Raw genomic sequence first — 27,796 nt, 5'->3', positions numbered from 1 at the left:
AATGAAGGAGTTGATTTGTGAAGTCCCTCCTCACTATAGATCTATAATCTTCTATGTGAAGGAGTCACATTAGGTTTAGAATTACATTCTTTTTGAAAGTCTTTTGGGCTTATGAAATGCAAAAATAAGGAATACTTTGGATTTCAATAATAATAGTGTTGGTCTATTGTTTTTTAAAATTCTTTTTAAGCCAAGTTACAGCCAGACATATAAATAGAAGATGGAAGTGGTGGGATATTGGAAGACTTTCAAGAGAAGCATGAGTTGTCCTGTAGAAAAAAGATGGGAGTGCAGGGGTGGAGCATGAATTTATCTCTGAGTCACTGGGCAAAGGAACTCTTAAGGAAATTGCAAGAGGGAAATAAGGAAGCTAAGTAGATCAGAGAATCAGAATGAATTTTCTTTTGGTGCCTGAAGTGACTTTGGTCTTCTGCAACTCCTGCTGGTCACCTAGGCCCTACTTCTTCCCATCTGCCCAACCAATAATCCTCTATCCAGGACCAACAACCACCTTGAAAAGGTCACTTCTGTCCAGGGGATTTAGGTCCTTGGAATAAGAAAAGTATAGGATTCTTACAGTGAACATTCTCAACAGATAGTCCTGCCTGCACCCTTAAACTTTAACCCAGACCCAGTAAGGTTACTCACATTTTTCCATTGAAGTTAATTCTGCTTTTCCCATTCCTTCTATTTTGCCTTCCAGCAAGACCAATTTGGTTGGAAAGCAAAAGAATACACTTGAAAAAATAGAGTACAATTAATTATAAGGATGTGTGTTATTTCCTATGTATGTGTATGGATTAAGAGAAAGAACAGTATAGATTAGAGTAGTTATAATAAGGTGCCAGACACAGAGTAGGCACTTAATAAATATTTGAATTGAGAGGAGGTGAGATGAGTAAAGTAAAGGTAAGTGGAAAGTATTTCAGATGATGATTGGTAAGAATATAAGAAAAGCCACCAAAGGGATTAGAATAAGAATTTGTGTTGGAGAATATTTGGAAGACAAAGTTGAGGCCAGATTATGGAAGCTTTAAAAGACAAAATGGAGAAATTGGATTCATAGAATTATAGAGTTAGAGTTAGAGTCCAGTCTCCTCATACATAGGTCTTCCATCTACTACACCTCTATAAAATATGTAAAGATGGCAAGAGAGAAATGACAGAATTCAAACTATGTATAATATAATGTGCTCTATGGAAGCTAGTTTAGAGTAAGCTTGGAGGGAAAACAGCTAAAAGGCTGCTAGAGTAATGTGGGTGGAAGGTGATTCAGTGTTAGGATCCTTACTTCGTGCTATGTCAGTACTTAACAATTCTCTAGCTCAGACTTTACACCTTTAAAGGAGTCCAAACATTTGAGGGAGTTAACACCTTTAAAGGAGCTCCTTCATTGATCCTTTAAGGAGCTCCCACAAGCCCATTCTCTGGGAGAATTTAAGGAGCCAGGATTCAGGAAGGAAAGATCATTCGAGATTCTACTGTGGTGCTGGCTGGGGACACTTGGACAAGAGCAGATTCACAAGTCTAAAGGGAAAGCCTGCTCATGGACTTATGGGAGATTCATATCTAGGATTGAATTCTGGGAAACTCACAATCCCACACTTGGAAGCAGAGTCAGAATCATTCCCATATCTACCTTCCTGCTGGCTGGAGGCTTTGGATTGAGAGGGAGCTAGATACTGAAGCTGGCTGGAGGTATTCTGACAGGAAAAGATTCAAGACTTTGAAGGACACAATATAGGATCTGGACTTTAACTCCTGGCTGCATTTTGGGGAATACTGGTACTGGAACTAAAGTCAAGGCTGCCTCACCAGAAGCTCCCCAAGAGATCTCCCAGAGAAGGATTACAATCTAGAGAAACAGAACTTTACAATTCAGGACCCAGACCAAACTGAGGAATAATTAAAAATCTGTATTGAATGTTAAGAAAACAACCTTAAAAGGTTTTAAAGCATACATTTATATCTAGCTGTTTTGTTTATTTTATTCTAATTCCTGTTCAATTACAAGAGGCTAAGGAATCTGCTCATTTGTTATAGAGAGAAATAGAAAAATGACTTGTGTTTTCAAGTAGAGTATTGATTGAGCTATACACATATAAGAATCCATTTAAAATGTATTTTCAAACATATTTCAAAGACCTTTTCAAATAAATCCTAGTTGAACAACATTCATTCAGCAAACATTTATCCAGGGCTATGTGCAAAACACTGCAATGAATGCTAAGGGCAATGCATATGATATGATATATGATATGATTGATCTCTGCCTAAGTGAACTTATATACCATAAGAGAGAAGATAGAACTTATTTAAAAAATTTTTTTTAAGATTAATCATTTCAAGGCAAGAAATTCTGATCAATACATTCACTAATTAACATATTCTATACATTTAATATCAATAGGAAAAGTAAAATAGAACGTCCTTTTAATTTGACTTCTTTCAGACTGATAATGCCACCATTGTTTGGGGGAAAAGAGAGTAATGATTGTGGAGTTTCTCAAATGACCCAATTCCCATTTTTTTTTCCAGAAATAAAAACTATTTTCTTGTCCAAGAATTTTGAGAGACAAGTTTTGTATGATGGGAAGTGCACTGTGCAGAAAATAAGGAAAATGGGATTGTGATTCTGGCTATACCATCTGATAGTTGGATGATCTTACCTTTGTACAAGTTAGCAAATATTTCAGAGCCTCTCTTTTCTCATCTCTCAAAAAAAAAATATGATCACACTGGTCTCATCCAGCTCTGACTTTCTGTCGCTTTGATATATCATGAAGAACATTAAATAAAATAAATCATCTAGAAATGTTTAGGAAAGCTTAATTTTCCTACAGAAGTGAAGGGAAAAGAATGTTTCTTGTTGTTTTCCTGTCAATCCCTAAAGAATTTCAGTAACAAGATATTGTGTCACAAGGATAAAATTGAACACTCTCTGAAGATGCTTTGCTGAGGTATTGGAAAGGCTCTAAGGGTGGGGTGGTTAAACACCAATATAAATTTCTAGACTCAGAATTGTTTACAACAGTGCCAATAAAGTGCTGCGGGAGTTTGGGAGTTAACTAAAATGTTCTGCTTCAGAAGAATTTTTTAAGGAGGGAAATTGGAGTGACAGAGAAGATGAAAAGGAGAGAGAGCTGCTTTTATAGAAAAGCTGTGCTTTCTGTAGTTGCATAAAAATGCAGTCTTGATTTAGTGGATAGAGCATTAGTCTTGGAATTAGGCAATTGGGCCTTGGAGCAGAGAGTTACCTACATTTACTAGCTTTATAACCATAAGCAAATCACTTCTTAGAGATACAATTTTATGATTAGTAAAATGGGGGGTTAATAATACATTACATTTGGGGGCAGCTAGGTGGCGCAGTGGATAGAGCACCAGCCCTGAATTCAGGAGGACCCGAGTTCAAATCTGGTCTCAAACACTTAACACTTCCCAGCTGTGTGACCCTGGGCAAGTCACTTAACCCCAGTCTCAGAAAATAAAAAATAAATAAATAAATAATGCATTACATTCCACAGAGGTTTGTAAGGAAAGATTTTTTTTTTATTCTTTAATGGTTATACAAATGTGAATTGTTACTATATTTCCAATTTATGGAAAAATAAAAATATACTATCTTCCCTCATTTTAAACCTGTAGAATTAAATTGTGAAAGTGTCAAACATGAAGAATAACCAAACTATACATTTTTTATTTTAAGTATATATTTTAACATGGTAGGGTAAGGCTTTCTGACATTTTCTATAAGTTTTTTCTTCCAATTATAGGGTGTATAGTTAGAAGAAGAAATGATTTGATGGAGTGTAGCCGTGAATGCTTGTGATGAGAACTAGATAAGGGACACTTAAATGAAATTAGGTTTAATTGAAGTCTAGTGGCAGGTTTGGGGTACAGGGAGTCAAATAGAGCTCCCCTGCAACCCCTTTGGATTCACCGCAAGGATCCAGAGTTAAATGAGGTCTAGTAGTGGTGCAAGAATCCTCTGTAAAGGAATTTACAGACCCAAAAAACTAGATTTATAAAAGAGGTTTATTATGGGGTTTGGAAGTTGAAGGTAGAGATAAAAGGACACCAGAGCCAGAGCTCTAGTGGGCAGAAATCCTTGACATGGCAGGCGTAAGGATGCCATGTTTGGGACCTCTGCAAAGAGTGGACTCCAGTTTGGCTCTTTTTATAATAGGGGCTTTGGATAATCTGAAGGGGCTTGTGGGTAGAGTCCCAGATTGGCTTCCTGCTTGAGTTTCAGCCAGGGTTAGAATTTGAATAGAATTCCATGGGTTTTTAGATAAAGATGAAACTGTTTGTGCTTGGGGTGGAGTCCCTTCCCTGAGGCAGAGTCCAAGGAGGTTTTAAGAGTTTTGGGGTTTCCTCATCATTTGTACATATTGGAGGAAGTGGGGAATCCCAAACTTAGGGCTGGAATGTTCATTAAAAGTCATTTAGTCCAATGCTTTCATCTCGCAGATAAGGAAACTGAGGTCTAGAATGATTAAAATGATGTTAATTAAACTTCATGAGCCACAGTTTCTTCATCTGTTAAATGTGGGAATTGGAATAAATGGTCTCTGAGGATCTCCCTAGCTGTCTAGACTTGTGATCCCATGATTCTATTCAGGCATTTAAGAATGTGGACTCAGAAATGCCTCGACTAGGCACGCCCTGTTTTTGTAAGTTAATGAGGTTAATCTACATTCATTTAATAATCATTTATCAAGCATTCACAGAGTACAAATCATTGGACTGGATCCTGGGAGAGAAATACGACCTAGTCCCTGCCTACTTGGCAGTTCGAAATCTAATAAGGTGAAATGTGATGCGTAAATCAGCAATTCTAGACAGAAAATATAAAATCTCTATACAGTAATGAATCCAAAATCTAATAAAAGCATATGACAAGTTTAAGGAGTTAGGTGAGGTATGAGGATGGAAACACCATTTATAACTTATGGGAGGGATGCTTCCGGAAGAAGATAACCATGTTTAAGTTTGAAGGATGATTGGAATTTCAAAGTATTCCAGGTAGATGAGGCAGTGGGAACAAAGCCATAGAGATGGGCTGGACATATTGAAGTGACCCCTAAATATGAGTGATCTTTGATATCTATTGATTCAGTTCTTTTCTCTTCTTCTTCTTCTTCTTCCCTTCTCCTGTGTTATTGTGGTTCCTATTTTATATCATGAGAGACAATGTATAATTAATTAGTGGATAGTGACCTGTCTGGAGCTAAGAAAATCTTTGGTCAAATCCTGCCTTGGATATATATTTGTTGTATAACCATGGACAGTAGATAGAGGTCAAGTTTCTTCAACGTAAAATGGGATTAATAATAGCACCTATCTCAAAAGGTTGCGAAGAATATTTATAATAATGTTTATAAACATATTTAGCACAGTGCCTTGTATATAATAGATGCTACATAAATACATATTCCCTTCCCTTTCCCAACCTTCCTCTACCCATTTAACTTCTTAGTGTATCAGGTACCTCTATAAAATATAAATTACAAGTAAATATAATCTTATCTCAGTTGGAGGCAGCTTCAGTTTATGGAGTTCACTATACTAAATAAACCACAAATCTAGGCTTCCTTCTCTCCCCTTCAACAAAATAAAATAAAATCCTTTCTGGAGAATTAACCCAAAATTTTCCCTTAATTTTTAAAAAAATACCTATGTATTATTTTGATTGATGGAGTGTGAATGGAGATTAAAGTATACTTTTTTAAAACTTTATTTTTCTTGGTTTTTCTTTTTTCTTTTTGTTTGTTTGGATTGATTTTTTTAATAGCTTTTATTCAGCAGAAATATGTTATGTATAACATATCAAATTGCTTGCCTTATCAATGAGATGGGAAGATAAGAGAGAAGAAAAGAATTTCTAATTCAAAATTTTTTAAAATGTTAAAAATTGTTATGTGTAATTAGAAAAAATATTTTATTTGTTTTAAAGTTGCTGACCCACTGTGGGCACTGATGTTCTAAATCCTATGATGCTAATTAGAAATAAAAGATTATGATTATGAAAGAAAGAGGGAAAATGTGAGTTTTAAGTAAAAAGTGTCAGTTACATTATTTCCTTTTCCCCCCCAGGCATCTACTTCTTTTCCTGATTCAACAAGTACTCTCAGTATGAATCCCATGGTAACCAAGGTATGTGACCACACTTGGAAATTAATCTAATTAACCTTGGCTTAAATCTTTGTGCATGTATTTGGAAAAATATGGAATGATAATTGCTAATTGTTGGTTTTATATTCTTTTGTGCAATTAACTTAAGTTATAGAAACGACTTCCTAATTCATGGAAATCTAGCTTAGCTTTTCCTGATATCAGAACAAATAGTCAACCATTATCTACTCTACAGTCGTCAAACACTCCATGACTGACCACTTCACAATACTCCTGAGAGGAAGTCAAACCAGATTAAAAAGTAATTGGGAAATATTTAACAAAATAAATGAAGATAAATTCAAACATATATAATATGTCATTTGAAAACTAAGTCAACGTGCTGCTCATAGGGATCTTTATATTTGGATAAGTGACTGTTTTCTTTCACTGATGAGGAAACAGGCAAACAAGTTAAGTGACTTGCACAGGGTCCCACAGCTAGGAAATGTCTGAGGTCACATTTGAACTCAAGAACATGAGACTTCCCGAATCTAGTCCTGACACTTTTTCCACTGTGCCAACAAACTGCCTTTTTTTGGGCTTAGTGATACCATGACATTGTGACTTAACAAAAAGAGAGATTCTGGCATAATCTGTCCTCACAAAGGGGAGCTTTTCTGAAAAAAAAATATATAGAATGGGGACCATATGCTTATTAATGCTCATGAAACTGCTCTGAGAAAACTGAGAGGAGCCCAATGCATATGAAAAAGAGAATTAGTAATAAGGTTTATATAATTTGAACTTCTAGTAATGGTAGGAAACCAGTCGCAGGAGTGCCAATGATAGGAATGAGATGGCTGTTGATTCTACCATATAAACCTATTTTTATCCCCCTTTCTCCTCACTCTTTACTTTTTCTGATCCTCTCTTTTTCATCCAAGATCTATATTTTAGACTTGCCAGTAAGTGCCCATGGTCTTTGCTTGGCCTATTTGATGGCTAAAGTAACTGCTGACACTGGCTCTGGAAGCACATGAATACTTAGGAAACAAGGGAGGAGAAGGTAATATAAGTCATATGTCCAGGGTTTGAAAGATAGTACACAACTAATTTAAAAAAAAAAAAAAAAAAAAAGAAAGAAAGAAAAAAGAAAAGAAAAACAGGCAGTCAGCTCAAATGGGATCAGTATATAGCAAAACAGGTCAATTCTTAGTTCATTATGCTTTTTACTTACCATATGCTTTGATTTTATTTATCTATGTACATCACTGCATTCCTTCAGTAGAATAGAATCTGTATTTTAAGTCCCCATTTAGCATAGCTGCTTTATAAGCACTTTAGGCTTCCTAAATTGAACTCTGGCCTTTAGAATGAGGGAAAATCCATTATATAAAAGTGCAATCCATAGCACTTTTTGATAACTTCAATTTTGGGGGAAGCACTTCCTACTTCAAGATCACATTTTTCTCTTTGCAAGTGCCGCTAATTATTCTTAGTTCCGCCCTGTGAAATAATTTTGAATCAGCTTCCTTCCTAGTGATAGCTTTTGGAGAAAGTATTATGTCCTGTCTAAGTATTTTCTTCTCCAGACTAAATAACTCAAGTTTCTTCTACCTTCAACCAGTCTTCATATGGTCCTGTAGCCTAAGAAATCCTAACCTTTGATTCTTAGAATAAAACAGAATATATGTGTGTGTGATGCATATAATGTCTATTTATATATCCTCAAACTACTTTTAAAAATAAGATAAGAAATTTAAAATATAGTCATGACTCAAAAAACTGTTTCAGTAGAAATGTATAGAGGAATTAGGAGACATCTAGATATCTCCTAGATGTCAGGGTTCAGGAAGACATGAGTTCAAATGTAGTCTCAGATATTTACTAGCTGTGTGACAGACCCTAGGCAGTCATCTTTTTTTTTTAACCTTTGTTTGCCTTAATCCACTGGAGAAGGAAATGGCAAACTCTGGTATCTTTGCCAAGAAAATCCCAAACAAAGTCACAATGAGTTAGACCCAACTGAAATAATTTTACAACAATAAAAACCCAATCTAAGATCATTGCTACAAACAATTATTTTTATTATTATTACTTTATGCATATCATGCTTATCTAAGTCTTATATTAAAGAATGATCATAGGATTGTAGATTAAGAGCTAGAAGCAGAGGTGCTGGAGTCAACCCATACATACTAGCTCAGGAGAACCAATTATTAAACTTTTAGTGTGGGCCTTTACATTTTGGAAATCATCAAGCTACAAATCAGGACCTAACTTTCTGTTTTGATGATGATTGTCTAGATTTAAGAAAGTTATGGAGAAAATGTTGACTATTGAAATTAAACTTAAAAGTGGTTTTTTTTATTGTTTTTTTTTTTTTTTTTTTTGCCTGAAGAGCCCATTTTTGAACCCTTACTTAGCACTCTATTGGCTGGAAGAAGCTATGTTATTCACGAAATATTGTTACATGTAAATAAATTTGATTGGCTATTAATTAGGTGTCTATAATATTTTGCCAACATATAATTCATTTCAACAAGCATCTTTTAAATGCATACAAGGCATATTGTGGGTACTCAATAAATGTGGATTAAATTGAAATGTATACTGTCAAAAAACTAAAATGTTGATTTTATTCCTAAAACAACAAACCAATAAATTATACTTGCAGAAACAAAAATAAGGTCAGAGGCATGAACAAGAAATGTGCTGTTTGAGTAAAGACAAAGTGCAGACCTTTTTTTTTGTTTTCTTTAAAATGTGCCTTTGCACATGGAATGTTTTTTTGTTGCCTCCCTTGGAGAAACAGTCTCTCTATACAAATGCTTTGGTATGCTGAATGAGTCATCATCATGCAAGTAATTGGGCCTCTCAGTATTATGGTGTCACACAAAATGTTCTTTTGTTCTGTGTTCTAGATAGAAGATAAGCTGTAAAAATTTTTAAAAATGAAAATGAAAATGAAATGGTAGTGCTTTTATGTAGGGCGTTTCAACATCTGGCTTCTCAAAACAATGAAAATATAATCTGCAAAGGAGACTGATAAGGACAGTTATAAATTCCAAAATATTTGATCTTTTTAAAATGTAAAGTTCATGAAGGTAGAGAACCCCTCTTGATTAAACTTTCTTTTGTTGTTGCTATTGTTTTTGAAGGCAATTGAGGTTAAATGATTTGTCCAGGGTCACATAGTTAATAAGTGAGGCCGAACTTGAACTCAGCTCCTCCTGACTTTAAGACCAGTGCTCTCTCCACTGCACCTCTGGCTGTCCCTTGACTAAACTTTCAGTCTCCTATAGTACCTATTCAAAATTTTTGTTGTTTAGTCATATCAGTCACATCTGACTCTTTGAGTCCATTTGGTTTTTTTTGGCAAAGACACTGGAGTGGTACTTCTTTCTCCAGCTTATTATATACATGAGGAAACTGAAGCAAACAGGATTGAGTGACTTGTCCAGAGTCACACTGTTAGGAAGTGTCTAGGCCAGATTTAAGGTCAGATCTCCTGGCTCTAGGTCCTGCCCTCTATCTACCGCATCACCTACATTTATTAGGCACCTACTATATTCTAGGCATTATATACAAATGCAAAAGAAAGACAGATGGTCCCTGCTCTCAAGAAGGGGAAGCCAAGAAGAGTGGAGGCAGGAAAGTGTCCTGCAGCGAGAAATTGAAGGATTCTCTTCAAGTGGGAAATGATGAGCTGGCGGCCCTCCATCCAGAGGAGCAGAGGGTGGGGATGTGGCTGAGGGCACCTTGCAGTGTCATGAGGTTTCCCAACAAGAAGATTCCTAGGGCCATGATGGAAGTCACAGGAGGACAGCCAGGTGGAACGTGGAATGGTGCACTGTAGTGTGTCCAGTAAGCACTTGAGAAGTATTATTGAATTAGGTGAGGTCTGGTTTTTAATTTAGAATCAGCATAACATAACAGAGAGAATGCTGGACTGGAGGTAAGAAAACCTGAAGATGATGACCTGATATCAGCTGGTGACCAGAGAAGCTAGAAGGTGTGGTGGATAGAGCGCCAGGCCTAGACTTGGGAAAACCTGCACTCAACTCTGGCCTCGGACACTGACTAGCTGTGGGACTCAGGGCAAGTCACTAAACCCTGTGTGCCTCAGTTTCCTCATCTGTAAAATTAGCTGAACAAGGGAATAGCAAACCATTCTGGTATCTCTGCTAAGAAACCCCCAATTGGGGCCTTGAAGAGTCAAACAGTACTAAAACAATTACACACACACAAAAATGGGCAAATAACTAAGCCTTTCTGAGCCTTTTGCAGTTTCTTAAAACTCTTAGCTGTCATTGCATCACAATGTGCTTTAGCAAAGAGAACTTACAAAACTTTAAAAATAAAATACATTAAGATTATGTTGATAGAAACTTGGAATACCATTGAATTTTGCCCTTATAGATTTGTTGATAACCACATAATTAATTTTTTGGAATCATAGATTTAAACAGTGTCCAAGAAGCAGTTACACAAAAGTAGAGATTGTTTTTATAGTTGGCAAAGAGAAAAGGGGTCTTCTGCAATTTTTTGCTGGAGTTATTTGATTTTAAATTAAGTTCTTCTTTTAGAATACACACACATATACATGTGTATATATCTATAAACATTTCTATGTGTATATACAAACATGTTTACTTGTGTGTGTATGTATATATATATGGAAATCTACAGAAAGAGATTGAGAACTATGAAAGTTACTTTGTTGCCCTTTTCTCTACTTAAAGCATTTGACTATTTCATTAGACTTAACCTTTTTGTTTTGAAGCCCTGATAAATATGTATTGTAATATCAGGCTACTCCAATCAAACAGACCAAAGGACTGCATTATCATGACAAGAAAAGGAAAAATCCTCAGGTGACATGCAACTCATTTTATTTTTCTTTGTGTAGTCTTTGTGAGTCTGTGACACCACTGGCACAATTTACTAATGATCACTTTACCTGCTCAGCACATGCTAATATTTTTAGATCACCATTTTTAATAAAGAACTATGCACCAGACTGCAATTTCCCTCATAGATTCACTTTTGGCATCAGCATTTTGCTACTAAAGTTAATTTCTCTATTTTCTCTGTCCTATTGCACATTTCATAATTTTAAGCCATCAGCTAAAATTCAAGGTGAGTACGTTAGTTTCAGTGGCAGCAGAAGTTTCCTTGGTCTTAGAGATTAGGATCTTTGATTGGTTATTTATTAATTATCCTCCAGTGATATTTGATAATAATAAGATCGTTGATAATGTGACATAAGACATTTGAAGGACTCTTAAGAAAAATCCTTGAAATGTGTAGAAAAGAAAAAGCCGATTGTAAAGTTTAACTTAGAAAAGTAAAGCAGGGATATCAGTTTTAATATTTTTTTATTTTAGATCGCAATTTTTACAATTTCAGTCATTGTTATTTTTAGAAGTTAGAGAGCTATCAGCATTTCTATATTTTTGCTCTTATAAGTATTATATCTGAGAAAAAATCTGTGGTGATTTATAAACTTTTATAATTACTTGTGGGTTTTTTTTTTAAAGCAGACTGAACAAATACAAACTGAAGAAAAATCACAGTCAACTAAGGTATTATGTTTATTTGTTTTTCTGTTGTCCCATGGTTCTCATTATTACAGTCTTAGATGGCAGAATTATCAGTGTGAAAAGAATATGGAACCAGAGATCAGACTATAAGAGTTTTCAGTTCATCTCTGCTACTTGCTGATTATGTATTCTTGGGCAATTAAGTTGACATCTTTACACTTGGATTTCACATCGGTAGAATAAAGTAGTTGCACTGAATGATTTCTAAGATTCATTGAAGCTCTAAATATTCTGAAAGAATTATCACTTATGTTTTGTATATATTGTGAAGAATTTGAATCCTTGGGCATTGAAACTGGTTGAATAACTTTGAGTCATTCATTTAACCACTCAGTGGTCTGGCAACCTTCTCTGGTGGTAAGTTGCAAAAAGGTTATCAGTTTCAGAAATGTATCAACCTGACATGGTATAGAGTCCCTTTTTGTGCTTATAATTTCCTACATCAGTGAATCACACATCCAGTTTCTGTTCTTTAATGTGTAACCATTGCTAAAATGAAAATATGATATTTCATAGGGGAAATTTAAACATAGGGAACAGCAGTTTATTTTATTCCAATCCAAATTTTAGGATTTTGGTGTGTAGTTTGAGAAGAACAAGGTGAGAGGGGATAAAAATTATGGGAAGAGCGTGATGGCAAATGTTAGGGAATATAAGTGAAAAGTGAATTGGCTCTTTGGGTAAAGCCCCTGTATTACGTTAAGTAGGAAAAAATGTTCCAGCATAGCAATCTGATTGATTGGATTGATAGTGGAAGGGAGAATTTAGGGGTAAGACTTTCTTGCATCATGAATTACCAATCAGGTAATTGAATCAGATCAAAATGCTTTATGAGATCTAGGAAAGAGAGATGAAATTTTTAGCTTCATTCCCTGAAATTTTAGAAACTTTCTCCTATGTATTTACAAGTAGAGGTCACCACCTCCCTTCCACCCCAGATGTATCTACAGTTCCAGAACATCCCAATGAAAAGTGAAAAATAAACCATCACTCAGATGGTCACAAAGTACCACTTACAATATGCTGACTAGTGTGAAGATTTAGAAATGTTTTTACTTCTCATCTGGACTCTTGGCAGTCTGCTTACTGGCCTCATTATAGGCATATTGTTTAAAATTAAATATTGATTCAAGAACATGCAACATTTTTAAAGCCATGTAGTAGAACAGAAAAACTTTTTTATTTTTTTCCACCAATAGCTAATAGGTATTAAATACTTTCATTGTACCAAGCACTATACAAAGCACTTTTCAATTATTTTCTTACTTTCAACATCTTAATAGCTTTTTATTTTATCAAATACATGTAAAGATAGTTTCCAACATTCACCTTTATAAAACTTTGTCTTTCAACTTTTTCTCCCTCCCTCCCCTCTATCCTCTCCCATAGACAGCAAGAAATCCAATATAGGTTAAACCTGTGCAATTTTTCTAAACATATTTCCATATTCATCATGCTGTGTAAGAAAAATCAGATCAAAAGGTGAAAGGGGAAAAAAGCAAACAAACAACAATAAAAAATAAGATGAAAATACTATGCTTTGATCCACATTCATTTTCTCTCTCTCTCTTTTTGTCTCTCTCTCTCTCTCTCTTTTTTTTGCTGAGGCAATTGGGGTTAAGTGACTTGCCCAGGGTCACACACCTAGGAAGTGTAAAGAGTCTGAAGCCAGATTTGAACTCAGGTCCTCCTGACTTCAGGGCTGGTGCTCTATCTACTGTGCCACCTAGCTGCCCCCACATTCATTCTCTATAGTTCTCTCTCTGGATGGAGATGACTCTTTCCATCACAAGTCTATTGGAATTGCCTTGAATCACCTCATTGTGGAAAAGAGCCAAAAGACAGGAAAATTGTATGATGTTTTTCCCCAAGAAGAACTGAGTGCTTAGATCTAATCTTGTGTCTCTTCCTGCCTCAATATCCTAAAACCACTGTTAAATATTTTTTGTATCTCTTCAAATTGGTAGGCTACTGAACCTCATATGAAAGATGCTCATAAAGAAAAAGCAAAGGACGATAATATAGTAAGTACTTAAAATTGGGTTTTGCCCCTGTATGTCTTTTTTGCTTCACGTGGAAGAATCTGTCAATCTTGTAATTTAAAATATGTTATCTTAATGAAATATTTGTTTCTTTGCTTTTAGAAAAAAAGCCCCGGTGAGCAGTTGGCTGCAGAAACTAAGGATTCTTTATTTGGAAAAGATACCCTCAACCCCTCTGACCAACCAATACAAGACAAGCCAACAGAAGGCCCCCAGGTAAAACCAGTTGGGTAGAATATTCCAAGTGTGTCCGAGAAAAAGAAAAAATGATCCTCTTTCCACACTGAGGGGCAGAACTTTCCAGTCAGTCTGTCTGCTGCACTGATGTTGTTGAGCTGTCCAGTGCTAGGACTATAGCTTTGCCTTAGTAACTTAGATGGGGAAGGTCATGCCCAGGAGTATAGAGGTAACAAAGCAGGTACCTCCTCCAAACCGTTCCTAATCCTGAGGAGTGGCCAACATGACATTAGAAGCAGATGGCAGGGAACATATCTTATAGAAGCAGATGCAGAAATGAGAGAACAAATATACAAAGCAAAGACCCAGACAGGTTCCTAATAGCCATGAGTCAGCTGGATGACTCAGAGAGAGCTCTGGGCCAGATGCAGCTTCAGGTACTCACTAGCTGTGTGACTGGCTAAGTCACTTAACCTTGTTTGCCTTAATCCAGTGGAAAAGGAAATGGCAAGCTGCTCTGGCATCTTTTCCAAGAAAGCCCCATACAGGGTCATGACTGAACAATAGCAAGGACATACTTTTCCTCCTTTACTTTTTCCTCCAACTCTGAGAGCCAGACCTATTTTAAAATCACAGATATTGAAAAGACTCATAAGATTCTTAATTTAGAGATCAGAGGAGCCTGTAAGGGGCCTGAACTCTGAAGAAGTATATTTGAAACATGGTGTTAACTCAGTGGAATTGATAAGATGATGATTCTCTAGTATACATATACTTAGTAGTTAGTATGGTGAGGTAATGGTTCTCTAGTTCACACATATTTAGTATGCTATAATGATGTAATTGTACTAAGGTATTTAAGGGCTAAGAGAATTTGAGATAAACAGACTCCATCTTTGACCATCCTGGTGAGTCTCCTGCCTCCTTCGCTCCTCCACTAAGACTAAGGACTCAGACTGATCTCGAGGTCTTCTAAAGAACTAGCTTGAACATTACAGGAATCCATTAACTCCAACCACCTCATTTAACAATAAGGAAACTGAAGCAAAGAGCAATTAAATAACTTGTCACACTCACACAGATAGTATCTAGGTTAGGATTTGAACTCAGATGTTCCTGACTCCAAATCTGTGTCCTATTCTTTTTTTTTTTTTTTTCCCCTGAGGCTGGGGTTAAGTGACTTGCCCAGGGTCACACAGCTAGGAAGTGTTAAGTGTCTGAGACCAGTTTTGAACTCGGGTCCTCCTGAATTCAAGGCTGGTGCCCTATCCACTGCGCCACCGAACTGCCCCCTGTATCCTATTCTAACATGCTGAGTTTTAAGTCTTGTTGCAAAAAAACCAACAACAACAAAAAAAAACCAATAACAACAACAACAAAAAGAACAGGAAAAGGCACTGATAAGTTATACAAGCACATAAATAAATGTTCTTTGGCAGATGTTGCAACTATAGAACTCTCTACAATAGCCTATCAGATCACTAGCCAGAGACTTGATGCATGACTTAGTCTGAATGTTGAAATAACATTTTTAAAAGATTACACATCTGCAAATGATGTATTCTAAGACCAGCAGTCATTTCAACCCAGGAGAGTTTCAAAGCACACTCAACTTCTAAGTCCTCCTTGATCCACAAATCTCTTAGATCATTTACTTCCTCATCACTGGCATTGTTACCACCAGAAGAAACAAAAGCAGGAGAAACAAAGAAAAACGGCTAAACCAAAACTTAAGATCCAAGGTATTAAAGTTTAAAATTGAACTAAGAATCTGAAGACAACAAGTATGGTGCCTGATACTAGCACCATATGCACATGTAAGCTTTAAATATTATTTGATGATATCATTAACAGTGGACTAGGGCTTATTGGTAAGGTTTGATTCAATATACATGTATGAAACATCTATTATTTGTTGGCTTCTACAGCAAGTAAAATCAGATAACATTCCTGTCCTACAAGAAGCATACAATTATCGTAAAGAAGTTAAGATTTATACAAATGGGGGCAGCTAGGTGGCGCAGTGGATAGAGCACCAGCCCTGAATTCAGGAGGACCCCGCTTTCAAATCTGGTCTCAGACACTTAACATTTCCTGGCTATGTGACCCTGGGCAAGTCACTTAACCCCAGCCTCAGAAAAAAATAAAAATTAAAATTAAATAAATAAATAAATAGACAAATAGACAAATAAATAAATAAATAATAAGGTTTGTACAAATGTCCCTGGATGACAAGGTTGTCAGAAAGTATTTTCTAAACATTAAAGCATGATGTAAATGGAAGTGTGTTATTGTTGCTTAGTCATTTATTCAATCATGTCCAATTCTTCATAACCTATTTGGAGTTTTTTTGGCATAGATACTAAAGTGATTTGACATTTCTCACTCAGATCATTTTACAGATGAGGAAACTGAGGCAAACAGGGATTAAGTGGCTTGTTTGGAATCACATAGATAGTGAGTGCTTCAGGTCATATTTGAACTCGGAACACAATTCTTCCAGATTCCAGACCCAGTACTCTATCCACTGCACCATCTAGTTGTCCTTAAAAGGGTTGTTAATTGTTGCCATTAGATATATTTCAAAATAAGTGCTGTTAAAAAATTTGAGAAGAGTTCCCTTTTTACTGGGCATTTGTAAAATGCCTCTTAAAGAAGACAAAACTCGGTAGACAAAAGTATTGGTGGGTTTAAAGAGAAGAAAGACTAATTCTAGGCCCAGAGAGAATAATATGTTTAAAACTATGGAAATGGAAGAAGGCAGGAAAAAACAAGAGAGTGTCCAGTTGGGCTGGAATGTAGTTTCTGAAGAGCAATACCAAGATAAGGCTAGAAAGGTAAGTTAGAGGCAGATTAAAAAGAACCTTGAGTTCAAGATCTCAAGAGTTTTATCATTTCTGATTGTGGAAGCTCCTTAACTAAAGGCTTTTGAGCTTGTGAGGGTCATGATAATATTGGTGCTTTAGGAAGATGACATTGGTACTTATAAGAAGTATTTAAAGAAGAGAGAAGCTCAAGGAAGCAAGATCAGTTAGAACCATTATAATAGTCCAGTCATGAGATGGTCAGGTCCTAAACTGAAGTGGTAACAATGCCAGTGAAGAGGAAGTGAATCGGATCAAGGAGGGCTTAGAAGTTGAGTGTGCTTTGAAATCCTCCTGGTTTGAAACAACTGCTGGTCTCAGAATATATCATTCACAAATGTATAATCGTTTAAAAAATTTATCTCAAACTTCAGATTAAGTTGCTTAGCAAGTCTCTGGCTAGCAATGGGACAGGTTACAGTAGATAGTTCTATAGTTACAACATCTGGAAATTTATATTATGACGTAAATAACCACATATTAGAATAAATCATTGTGAGCCTGTATGTCTTACATCTGTTTTTCAGATAGTGACATTTAGTAGAGATTCTTACCTCTATCACCCACTTTTGTGCTTTATGCTTAATATATCCCTTAAGGTAACGTTAGAGGGATTTATCAAATGTTGTTATCCAATTAAAATAACTTAAAGTCAAAATTAAAATTTCATTCCCTAAAGCAAAATGAATTTTTCTTTATAGAACTTTCATAGTACCTAAATGCAATGTGCCTAAATTTCACTTTTTATTGAAAAGCAAAGCCAAGAAATATTGAACTTTCATTAGAAACTTTCCAAAGTTATTGAACTTTCCAAAAAAAAAAAAAATCAGGATCTAGAAAGATCCAAACATTTTAGAAGATTTAATTGAACTAAATAAGATGAACTTTAGTAGGTATAAATGTGAAATCGTATACTTGAATTTTAAAAACTACTTTATCAATACAAGATGGACAATGAGTAGCTTTTCACAGTTTCTCTGGAAAAAAAACAAACCCCAGGTATCTTAATGGACTGACTGAAATATGAATATGAATCAATAACATGACATGGAAGCTAAAAAGGCAATGTTGTTCTAGGCTTCCTTGAGGGACAAAATGTCCTAGATGAAGGAGGAAAAATCTTTGTCATATTCTGCCCCCATCAGGATATATCTACAGTCTTATGCTCAGTTTTAGTCATCACCTGTTCAGAAAGATATAGATGAGAGACCATGTCCAGAAAAGTATGAGCAGAATTTTAAGAAGACTGGAGAAAATACTGTTTAATAATAAGCTGAAGAAACTTGAAGAAATTTAGCATGAATTATAAAATTCTAAAGAGAGGAGGATATCACGGCTGTCTTTATGGGACCCTTATTTAGAAAAGACAAAACTTATTCTGCTTTAAGAGGAAAATTAAGAGCTATCAGTGGAAGCTGCCAAGAGTTATGGGAGTTTGGGGTTTGGTTTAGTTGGGGATTTTTTGTTTTGGTTTTGATTTGGTATGGTTTGGTTAGGTAAGGAAAGATTTCCTTACGATTACACCATCCAGAAGTTAAATGGCTTTAGAAGTAGTGGCTTCCTCTTCACTAGAGGTTTTTAAGTAGGTATTTGAATCATTTGTTGGGACTGTTTTAGAGGGGACTCTCAGGCAAGTACGAGATTCCTAGAACTGAATTACAGTATCCAATGGAGTCTAGATAGAATATTCTAAAAGAAAATGCCGGAACTCTGATTTTGATTTAACTCTCTTTAATGTTTTTTAGCTATGGTTTGGCAACATCCTCTTAAATTCTTTGAAGAATTACATGCAAGTTAAGCCTTTAATATAATAAAAGGTCAAAATATATATTTTTCCTTTTTTGGAAATATAACAATACAAAGCAGTTGTGCGGAGTTTGCAGATTATTGACATATCTCCAAAATTCTGAGAAATGACTTGGATGTCTTGAAACTCTAAGTAGTCAACTAATATGCAAGTTTGTGGTAGAGAAATCTGGGGAGGAAGGACAGGAAGAGGAATGCCCCAGGAAGATTGTCTACTTTAAAGTTTGGACCTAGAGGAAAATGAAGAAAATGCCACCTGCATGTTCATAATAGATGGGTAACTCATTTAGGACTGATTGCAAAATTTAAATAGATTAGATTGTGAATCTAAAGAAAGCCAGAGTTGTTCACTGAAAATTAAACCTTAATTAATGTGAAGAAAGACCAAGAATTTTTACCTGCCTTTGTTTATGCCAGAATTTAAGGGCAAGTCAGTTTCTGTGTGTCTCAATTTCTTTTCTTGTTTAAAAGAAAAAAAAATAGATTAATAGTACTTACTTGGGTGATGTGAAGAATTGTGAACTACTTTATGCTATGTTAAGGCTTCTGCATTTTAATACTTAAAACAAAAAGAGACATTCATTATTTTAGCATGCTTTCATGGTTTTCCTAATTTCTTTTAGAACAAAGAAAATAAATCCGTGTCTCCACCAGGACTAGTAAAAGTTGAATCCAGTAAACCTTCTGAAAAGGTAGGAAGATAATAGTAGTTTCTTATATAAAGCATTTATTCGTATTTGTTGTGTCATTTTCCCCATTCTAATGTGATTACTTAGTTTTAGAAGTAAAGATATTCTTTGGGAAATAATTAAGAATCATGCAAGGATTTAACTAAAGGAAAGACCTTGTAATAAATTACTGTTTTCAGGCTAACATATTAGTAAACTGAAAGTGCTTGTGTTTTTTCATAAATATTAAACATATTTAAAAGTCACTTTTTCAAATGTTTTACTTGGTCTGTAATTTCAATGACATAGAGAATTGTTAAATTATTAAGTATAGCTATAGCTCCAATTTATTATGTATGTGGTTTATATATACTTTAAAGTGGTTAAATTATTATAGTATATACATATATTTATTACATATAAATTATATATAATGCATAGATATAATACATTATATATATAAAGTATATTTACCATATATAAAGTGACCATAGTAAATTGGAGCTAAACATATTTATATATGTATAGATATACCTACATATGGTGTATAATAATATTTAGTATTAATTTAGTATAATATTTAGTATAATATTATTATACCATTTGAATAGCTTAAGGTTGAATTTAAATTTCATTTCATAAAGCTAAAAAAACTGAACATGTTGTCTTTCCTCCCCCAATTCCCTTCTGCTTGCCATCAGACTTTAAGTTCCTTGAAAACAGATTCTGATTTTTGTATCCAGTGCCTACACATAGTAGGTGCTTAATAAATGTTTTCTGACTTGACTAAGTAATAGTCATTACTGTGGAAATCCCTTCTACTAATACAGATTAGTACCTATTTCAAAGTATATAGTTTTCAAAATTTACTTCCTACTTCTGAAACACACAGTCTATAACTTTGGGCAAATCACTTAACCCCTCTGTGCCCCAGACTGCTCCCATAATACTTTTCTTGAGTCAAATTTGATTTTTTTCATATTCAGAATCAAGGTATCTGAAGTCATGAGATGAATAGGACTTGGATTTGTACCCACCCCTTAACACTTACTGGCTTACTGACCAGGGGCAAGTCACACTAAACTTATTTGAGCCCTGGTTTTCTTGTCTATAAAACTGAAATGATGATAGCTATAATACCCACTTTACAGGGATGTTGTTAGGATCAGATGGAGGTAATGCATGCAAAAAGTTTTGCAAACATAAGGTGCTACATAAGCATCAGCTAGTAGCAGTCATCACTGCAGAAGTGATAACAGTATGACAGGATCACAAAATTAAAAAGTTACTTGGGACCTTCAGAGATATGAAAATCTCTTACATACCCAACAGGTAATTAATTGTTCAGCCTCTACTGAATCCCATCAACGAGGGGGAATTCACCCCTCTCTTAAGGTGGCTCATTTCACTTTTGGATGAATCTCGCTGTTAGGAATTTTTTCCTGATGTCTATGTAATATACTTTATTATCTCTCTTCTACAACAGTCCTTCAGATACTTGAAAATCATTCTCCATTCAGTCTTCTCTGGATAAATAAGCCTGATTTTCTTAATCAGTCCTCATATGTCATAGACTTAAGACCATTCACCACCATTCTGTGTACCCTTTCTGGGTATTCTCCTCGTGGGGAGATCTTGGGTTGCATGAAGAAGAATATAGCTTCTGAGAAGAGAGAAGTGATAATCCCCCTTTGGCCTTCCTAGACCTAGACATAGGGGTACTGTGTGCAATAGTGAGGCTTAAGTAAATTATTCTATTGTGAAATGTTTCCTTACTAAGGTTTACTCAGTACTCAGTTATTCTCCATGTTGTAGATAAAAATTCAAACACCGATCTATTTGCCTTCAAGTGATATTTATTATTTTCTTCTTTTTCAGCATTCCTTGGATGATGCTTTAGATGACTTAGTAGACACATTAGGAGGACTTGAAGAAAATAAACCTGAAAGTCCAAAATATACAGGACCTCCTGTTTCGGTACAGTATCTGTTATTTGTTAAAGATAGCATTCTAAATTGGTCGACTGTGGTGGTCCACCAGATGAGAACAAATTTATTGTAATGATAAATTAAAGCAATCAAGGGTCGGCCTGATATAGTGAATAGAAGGCTGATCAAGGAATTAGGAAGTCTTGATCTCAAATCCTAGTCCTGACAGATTTGCTCTTTGACCATGGACAGTGCATTAACTTCCAAGAAATGATCCATGTAATATTATGATAAAGCATTACATAAATCTAAGCTGAGGCATATGATACCCTTTCCTCAAAATAGCTTATGAGGTGAGTGGAGAAATAATATCATCAGAGGAAACTAAGGTTTAGAAATAAAGTGATATAATGAAGATCAAAGGTACTAAGTGAGGTAAATAAAGCGTTTAGTTGCTATAAATGGTGTGGGAATAGAAGACTGGAATTGGAATCCGGAAGGTTTGCTTTGAATCCTGCCTCAATTATTGAAGTGCTCTCTCTGCCTCAGTTTCCTCATCTGTAAAATGGAGAGAATAAGGGCTCTTATGTCCTAGGGTTGTTGTAGGTTCAAATCAGATACAATACACAGAGGGTTTTGCAAACTTCAAAGTATTGTATAATTGCAAAGTGGTGCAATCAGTAGAGTGCTGGGCCTGAAGATTGACTTGGGCATATCACTTAAACACAGTCTGCCTCAGTTTTCTCAACTCTAAATGGGAATGATAACCGTACCTATTCTGCATAATTGCTGTGAGGATCAAATGAAATAATATTTGTAAAACGTTCTTAGCACAATGTCTGGTACATAGTAGATATTATATTTATGTAGCATTTGCTTATTTCCTTCCCCTTTCCTTTCCTTATGTAAATGTTAGCTATTAGCTACTTGGAGTCCTAAATCAAATTTTTCTGACTCCAAATCTAGAATTTTTTCTACTCTGCCACAGATAAGAACATAGGTATTGGTAATTTGATTCTATGCAAAATGATGTCAGCAAGTATGACAACTTAGAATCATGGAGGGAATGGAAAATACTCTTACAATTAAATCACTCAAGTCCCTGTCAATTCCCCTAAACTATGCCAATTGCTGCCCTATGGGAAAGGAAAGGGAATACGCATTTATGTTGTACCTACTGTGGATCAGGCATTCTGGTAAGTACTTAAAAATATCATTTTATTTGATTCTCATGTTTTTTGGTCCTCTTTTTAGAGTTGAGGAAACAGATGAACAAAAAGATGAAGTGACTTGCTCAGGCTGAACTCAGGCCTTCCTGACTCTAGCCTCAATGCTCTATCCACTGTCCCATCTGGCTTCTAAGATTAGTTGTTGTTCACAGATAAGCACAATTCAATTGGAGAAGCATTTGCTAAACTCCTATTATATGGAAGAAATTTCATAAAGTTTTAGATATGTAAAGATAAAAAAAATTGTTGTGTGTATTTTCAGTATATATACACAGGAGATGTTTGGAATAATCCTTTATTAGAACAGGATGAATTGTGATAACTTTCCTAACATCACAGCAGCTCAAAGACCCTATCCTTGTGACTCAGTGTCTTCTGAAAACTCTTGCCACTGTGAGTTTTATATGCCAGTCACTATAGTAAGTGTTTTACTAATATCTCATTTGATCCTCATAATTTTTAGCTAATTATGTATGTATCATGATTTGTCCAAGTTTAATATAATTATTATTTAAAGCCTCAGTTTTTTATCTAGATCGTATATAATCTAACAACAATGTCATTCTTAGGAACATATAGGAGTTCAATTTCAGTAGGTTTCTTTGGTATTTTCAACTAATAAATTATATATGTATTTTTGTAAATGTTTCAGGATTCATTTTCTTCTACTTACATAGAGGAACTGGGCAAAAGGGAAGGCTCAATTCCACCAGAATACAGAAAGCTATTGGAAGTAAGTAGGATGAAAATAGAATTGTATTTTACATTTCCCAGTCTTAACAGATTTTAATATGTGCATCACTATTAAATTATTTTTTAAATTTAGAAAATATGGATTTAAAAAAATGTAAAACTTGTTAGGTGCTTTATTTTGTAAAGCATTATAACAATCCTGTTTTGGCATGGAATAGCCTTTTCATCACCAAATTAATGAGCTTTTTTTTTTTTTTTTTTTTAGAGTCATGAAGGAGCATCCAGAGATCCACCAGACTCTGAGGTAAATTTTGATGATCATCTTATAAAATAATAGGAAGGAAGGAAGGAAAAGAGAGGAGAGGAGAGGAGGAAGGAAGAAGGAAGGGAGGGAAGAAGGAAGGAAGAAAGAAAAGAGGAAAGAAGGCAAAAGAAAATCTCAAGCTTCGGAGAAATCTAACTCCTCATTGAGAAGATGGTTCATTGATTTTCAATATATTTCCCATGAGAAGAAAAACAGCATAAAAACGTATCACAGTGATTATGATTCAGATGCTTGGAAGGAAAAGTTTGTTTAGAAAGATGAGAAATATGAAGGAAAAATTCAGTACTGTATTAGTATAGGTTGTAATTATTGTCCACTTACTTTTTGGACCAGCCTTTGCTCATCATAGATTTTCTTGATACCGCCTTTATTTCTTGAAGGCAGGTTATCATTGGTGACTTGTGGATGCCTGCTTATTACTCCTCATTGCAGATACTAGTGGTGAAAAGATGAACTTTTTTGACAGCAAGCAGCTTACATTGAGAATACAACGTAGTTTTCTAGGGGAATGCTCTAGCACTTGAAGGAGGGAGCATCCATATGGAGGATGCATGGAAGGACTTGGGTGAGGGGTTAGTAATATTTTACAGCAGTAGATAAAATTGATTGCATCATGAATTCATTGTAGTGCCATCCCCTGCAGTGTATAAAATAATCTGTTATTGAATTTGAATACTTCATCCATTATGCATGCCAATCATAGTACCTTTTCATCTAGAAATCAATGGGAGAGGATGAAGCCATCAATAACCTGTCATCAGACTTCACTTGTAGTTCTGTAGCTCCAGGAAAGGCAGAAGTTAAAGAGGTATTGTTCACCATGGTGTTTGCCTAGAAATATTTTGTATGCCTTATTAAAAAATGTTTGGTAGTTCTGATCAACAGTATTAATGCTCAAAGTGTTCCTCATGTGGAAGTTTGGCTTTTGGACATTATTTTTCAGAAAGCTTCAGGAGAAGAAGTTTTAGAAGCCCAGTCAGTAGACCTAATCAAAAGTGCTGTTCCTCCAGACGAGAAGAAACGAAGGATTGAAGAGGTAGCAATATTTCTTCTTTAGGAAACTACCCAGTTATACCTGAGATTAATTATTAGCTTTCCTATATTCTCCTTTGATTAGGCTGATATGACCAGTGTCCTATAAAGTAGGATGTGTCTTTCCCCACTTGTGTGTTTGAGTGATTAAAAGTGATTGGAGCCATGCCTGTCTGTATCCAGCAAGAAACAGTATGGTGAAGTGGGAAGAAGTCTGGGGTTGTAGGATGTGGGTTCAAATCCAGACTTTCCTAGATAAAATAGCAAAGTTCTCTGTTTTTGGGAATATTATTTACTACAAAATTAGTAAATATTTAGCTAATTTGATTTAAAAATAATAGAGAAGAAAAACCAAATTGCTGGAATAAAAAAAAAGAACCAGGTATAAAAATTGTAATAAATAGAGAAAAATGAAGAGAACTATCAGAAGTGAGAACTGAAAAGAGATGAAGGATTATTTACAAAACCACAAAATGTCCAAATGAGCAGAATATGAAATAAAAATCTTTAATCATCCAATTTCAGGCAATAAAAATTAACCTAGACAGGATGGCTCCATAATTACATCAAACATTTAAATAATAATTAATATCCATACTACACAAATTATTCTCAACAATTGAGAAAGAAAAATCACTTTGCTACTCTGTATCTCAGTTTCCCTGTATGTAAAATGACATTGGAGTTAGATGATCTTTAAAGTTTCTTCCAGATCTAAATCCTATATACAAAGTTAGGCTTTGCATATGCATAAAGAAGACTTTTGTTAACTTGAACTTTTTTGGTCACCTTTCAGGTGAAAATAAGAACACGAAACATTTCTTTTTTTGTATTATGGTATGATATATAATTGCCTTCCCCCAAATTATTTTGTACCTATTTGTATATATTTGGGATATCCTTATTTATTCTTGTTTTGTGTGTACATATTCTTTTATATGTACACACGCATATATATGTATATGTATGAACATACACATCTGTTATTTTCCTCCAATAAGCTCGTTTAGGGAAGAAACTGTTTTAAGATTTTTGCCTTTTTATCCCCAGTATCTACCAGAGATCTTGGTACATAGTGGACGTTGTGAGTATATGACTGGTGTTCTGAGAGAAAGTTTGCAGGTTTTCCTGTGAATCCTCACTGTTGAGAAATAGGAGATATGAAAATCCTACCATGCTAAGAGCTGGAAGGAGCCTTAGAAATCAACAGTCAATCAAGTAGCAAACCATATCTCTTCATAATCCCAAATCAGAGTGACTCAAGTAGACATTGCAGCCTTGTTTATCCCTTTTTTCTCCCTTAAAAACTACAAGAATATTAATTTCCTCCTTTCCCAGCCTTCTCTGTGCCTAAAGAACACGCCATGTGTGTCATGTGTGTCAGCAGGCAGCATGATGTCTTGGAGTCATTTGTCAATGTTCTTGTCCAGCCTCCCATAATTTACCATGTATAGGAAAATTTGTTTGTTTTTTATCTAAAAGACTAGTGTGACAATGATGGACACCACACCCATGCTAGGCAGTGTTCCAGAAGCAGCTAGGAAAAGGCTGCCAAGAGAAAATAAGTTTGCCTTTTTAAATCACCCTGTGCAATTTGGGAAGCTATTTTGGCAGGTGAGGGAATTTTTCAGAAGATTTTAAAACTGTAGGAATGTAGGAGGATATGTACTAAGTATGATACTTGAAATTTGTAGGTTGAAAAACATATAGTAAATAATGGATAATGAAAAATGTTTCAAACTTCTTAAGGGGAAAAGGAAATATTATCATTATTACTATAGGCCAATTATAATCATCATCTCTAAAGTCCTGTTTGTGTTTTTTCATATGTTATAGAATCACAGAAATTGAGATTTAGAAGGGAGAGACCTCACTAGCCTTTTAATCCAACTCAAAATCAGAATGGAATCTTTTCCATTCCATAGTCTAGAAATAGTCATCCTGTCTATGCTTGGAGGTCTCTATGGAGAAGTAACCCATTTCCTCCTAAGTCACCCCATTCTGTTTTGGGATGGATAGCTTTTCTTAACATCCAGCCTCAAGTTATCTTTTTGTAATTTCTCTCCAGAATTTCTTGTTCTGCTGTCAGGGGCAATGACAGCCCTTCAGATAGTTGAAAACATCTAAGTCCCCTCTTTTCCAGAACCTATTTCCTCTACCCAGTCTCATGTGGCACATATGCCAGGCTCTTCACCATCTTTGCTACATTCCTCTCAATATTCTTTGGCTTATTAATGTCCAGGTTGTTAAGCTGTGGCCCCCAGAAATGAACCCAGTACCCTACATGTGGTCTGACCAAAGCAGATTATGAGATGATCACCATCTTGTTCCTAGGAGCTATGTCCTTCTTAATATAGTTTAGTATTGGATTATTTTTTTCCCTGCCACACTGCACTGCTGACTCCCATTTAGCAATTAGATCACTAAGCTTTTTTCCCATACATCTCTTTGACTTAATGTCCATTGAAGTGTCTTTCTGGATGCTTAATTCCCAGGAGTACTTGAAGGTGTATTTCATGCAAAGTGGGATTTAGAATGGGGAGCTCTTCAGAGATCATCTCTCTCTAACCCTCTCATTTTATATACAGATGAAGAAACTGCGGCTCCAGAAAGTCAGACTGACCCAAAGATCCTAGATGGAGTATATGGCAGAATGTGCAGCCATTCCTTGGCTCTCTAGCCCAGTTTTTTTTTTTTTTTTCTGTTATGCTACAGTGCTTTGTAAACATTTGCTTATAAATTTTAGTCTTTTTTCTTTTTATTCTCAAAACAGACAGTCTCTGACAAAGCTGTAGATGATCTTTGTGAAACACTTAGCTATGCAGAAGCTGAACCTGAGATAGATACAAGCTCCTTCAAAGAAGTCGATGAGGTATTGTGCATGTTGTTTAAAAATCTTGCATTCTTTCCCTTCTCTGAAGTCTTCTTTTAGCTGTTCTTTTGGCTGAGTTTAAAGTAAGCTTCATTTCCTAATTGGGAGAGCTCAATTAAAAAGAAAATTAGAAATTGTTGCCATGTAGTCAGTGACTAAAAAGAATATTTATAAATCTAGCCCTTAAATTTGAAAACAAGCATGAATTTGGTTTCAGAGAAATTTCAAGTGGATCCCAAGTAAATATCCCAAAAGGGACTTTTAATGCTTTTTGCCTTTTTTTTTTTTTTTGATATTCCACACTTCAGTCATGTTCACGAAATTTGTATTTGCAGCAGACTCTAAATACTTACCATTTTTTAACCTATTGATATGATGAGCAATAAAATGCTGGGCCACGAGTCAGGAAGACTTGTCTTCATGAGTTCAAATCC

General features: G+C 35.2%; 1 protein-coding gene across 8 annotated transcripts in view; it reads left to right on the top strand.

The window, feature by feature from the left end:
• Positions 1–27,796, top strand: part of CAST (calpastatin) — a 121,338-nt gene that overhangs the window by 64,382 nt on the left and 29,160 nt on the right. For 6 of the 8 annotated variants that reach the window (XM_074282024.1, XM_074282025.1, XM_074282026.1 and 3 more), the window contains 12 exons: positions 6,100–6,159; positions 10,935–10,997; positions 11,664–11,708; positions 13,694–13,750; positions 13,871–13,984; positions 19,239–19,307; positions 21,162–21,260; positions 23,093–23,173; positions 23,399–23,437; positions 24,177–24,266; positions 24,402–24,494; positions 27,264–27,362. In XM_074282024.1, coding sequence (XP_074138125.1) covers positions 6,100–6,159; positions 10,935–10,997; positions 11,664–11,708; positions 13,694–13,750; positions 13,871–13,984; positions 19,239–19,307; positions 21,162–21,260; positions 23,093–23,173; positions 23,399–23,437; positions 24,177–24,266; positions 24,402–24,494; positions 27,264–27,362 — 909 coding nt within the window. The remainder of the gene's footprint in view (positions 1–6,099; positions 6,160–10,934; positions 10,998–11,663; positions 11,709–13,693; positions 13,751–13,870; positions 13,985–19,238; positions 19,308–21,161; positions 21,261–23,092; positions 23,174–23,398; positions 23,438–24,176; positions 24,267–24,401; positions 24,495–27,263; positions 27,363–27,796) is intronic. The other 2 variants (XM_074282028.1, XM_074282029.1) reach the window with 1 other exon arrangement.

Source organism: Sminthopsis crassicaudata, chromosome 1 (genome assembly GCF_048593235.1).
Source record: "Sminthopsis crassicaudata isolate SCR6 chromosome 1, ASM4859323v1, whole genome shotgun sequence".
In the NCBI taxonomy this organism is placed as follows: Eukaryota; Metazoa; Chordata; class Mammalia; order Dasyuromorphia; family Dasyuridae; genus Sminthopsis; species Sminthopsis crassicaudata.
This window is presented reverse-complemented; position numbering and strand designations above follow the sequence as displayed.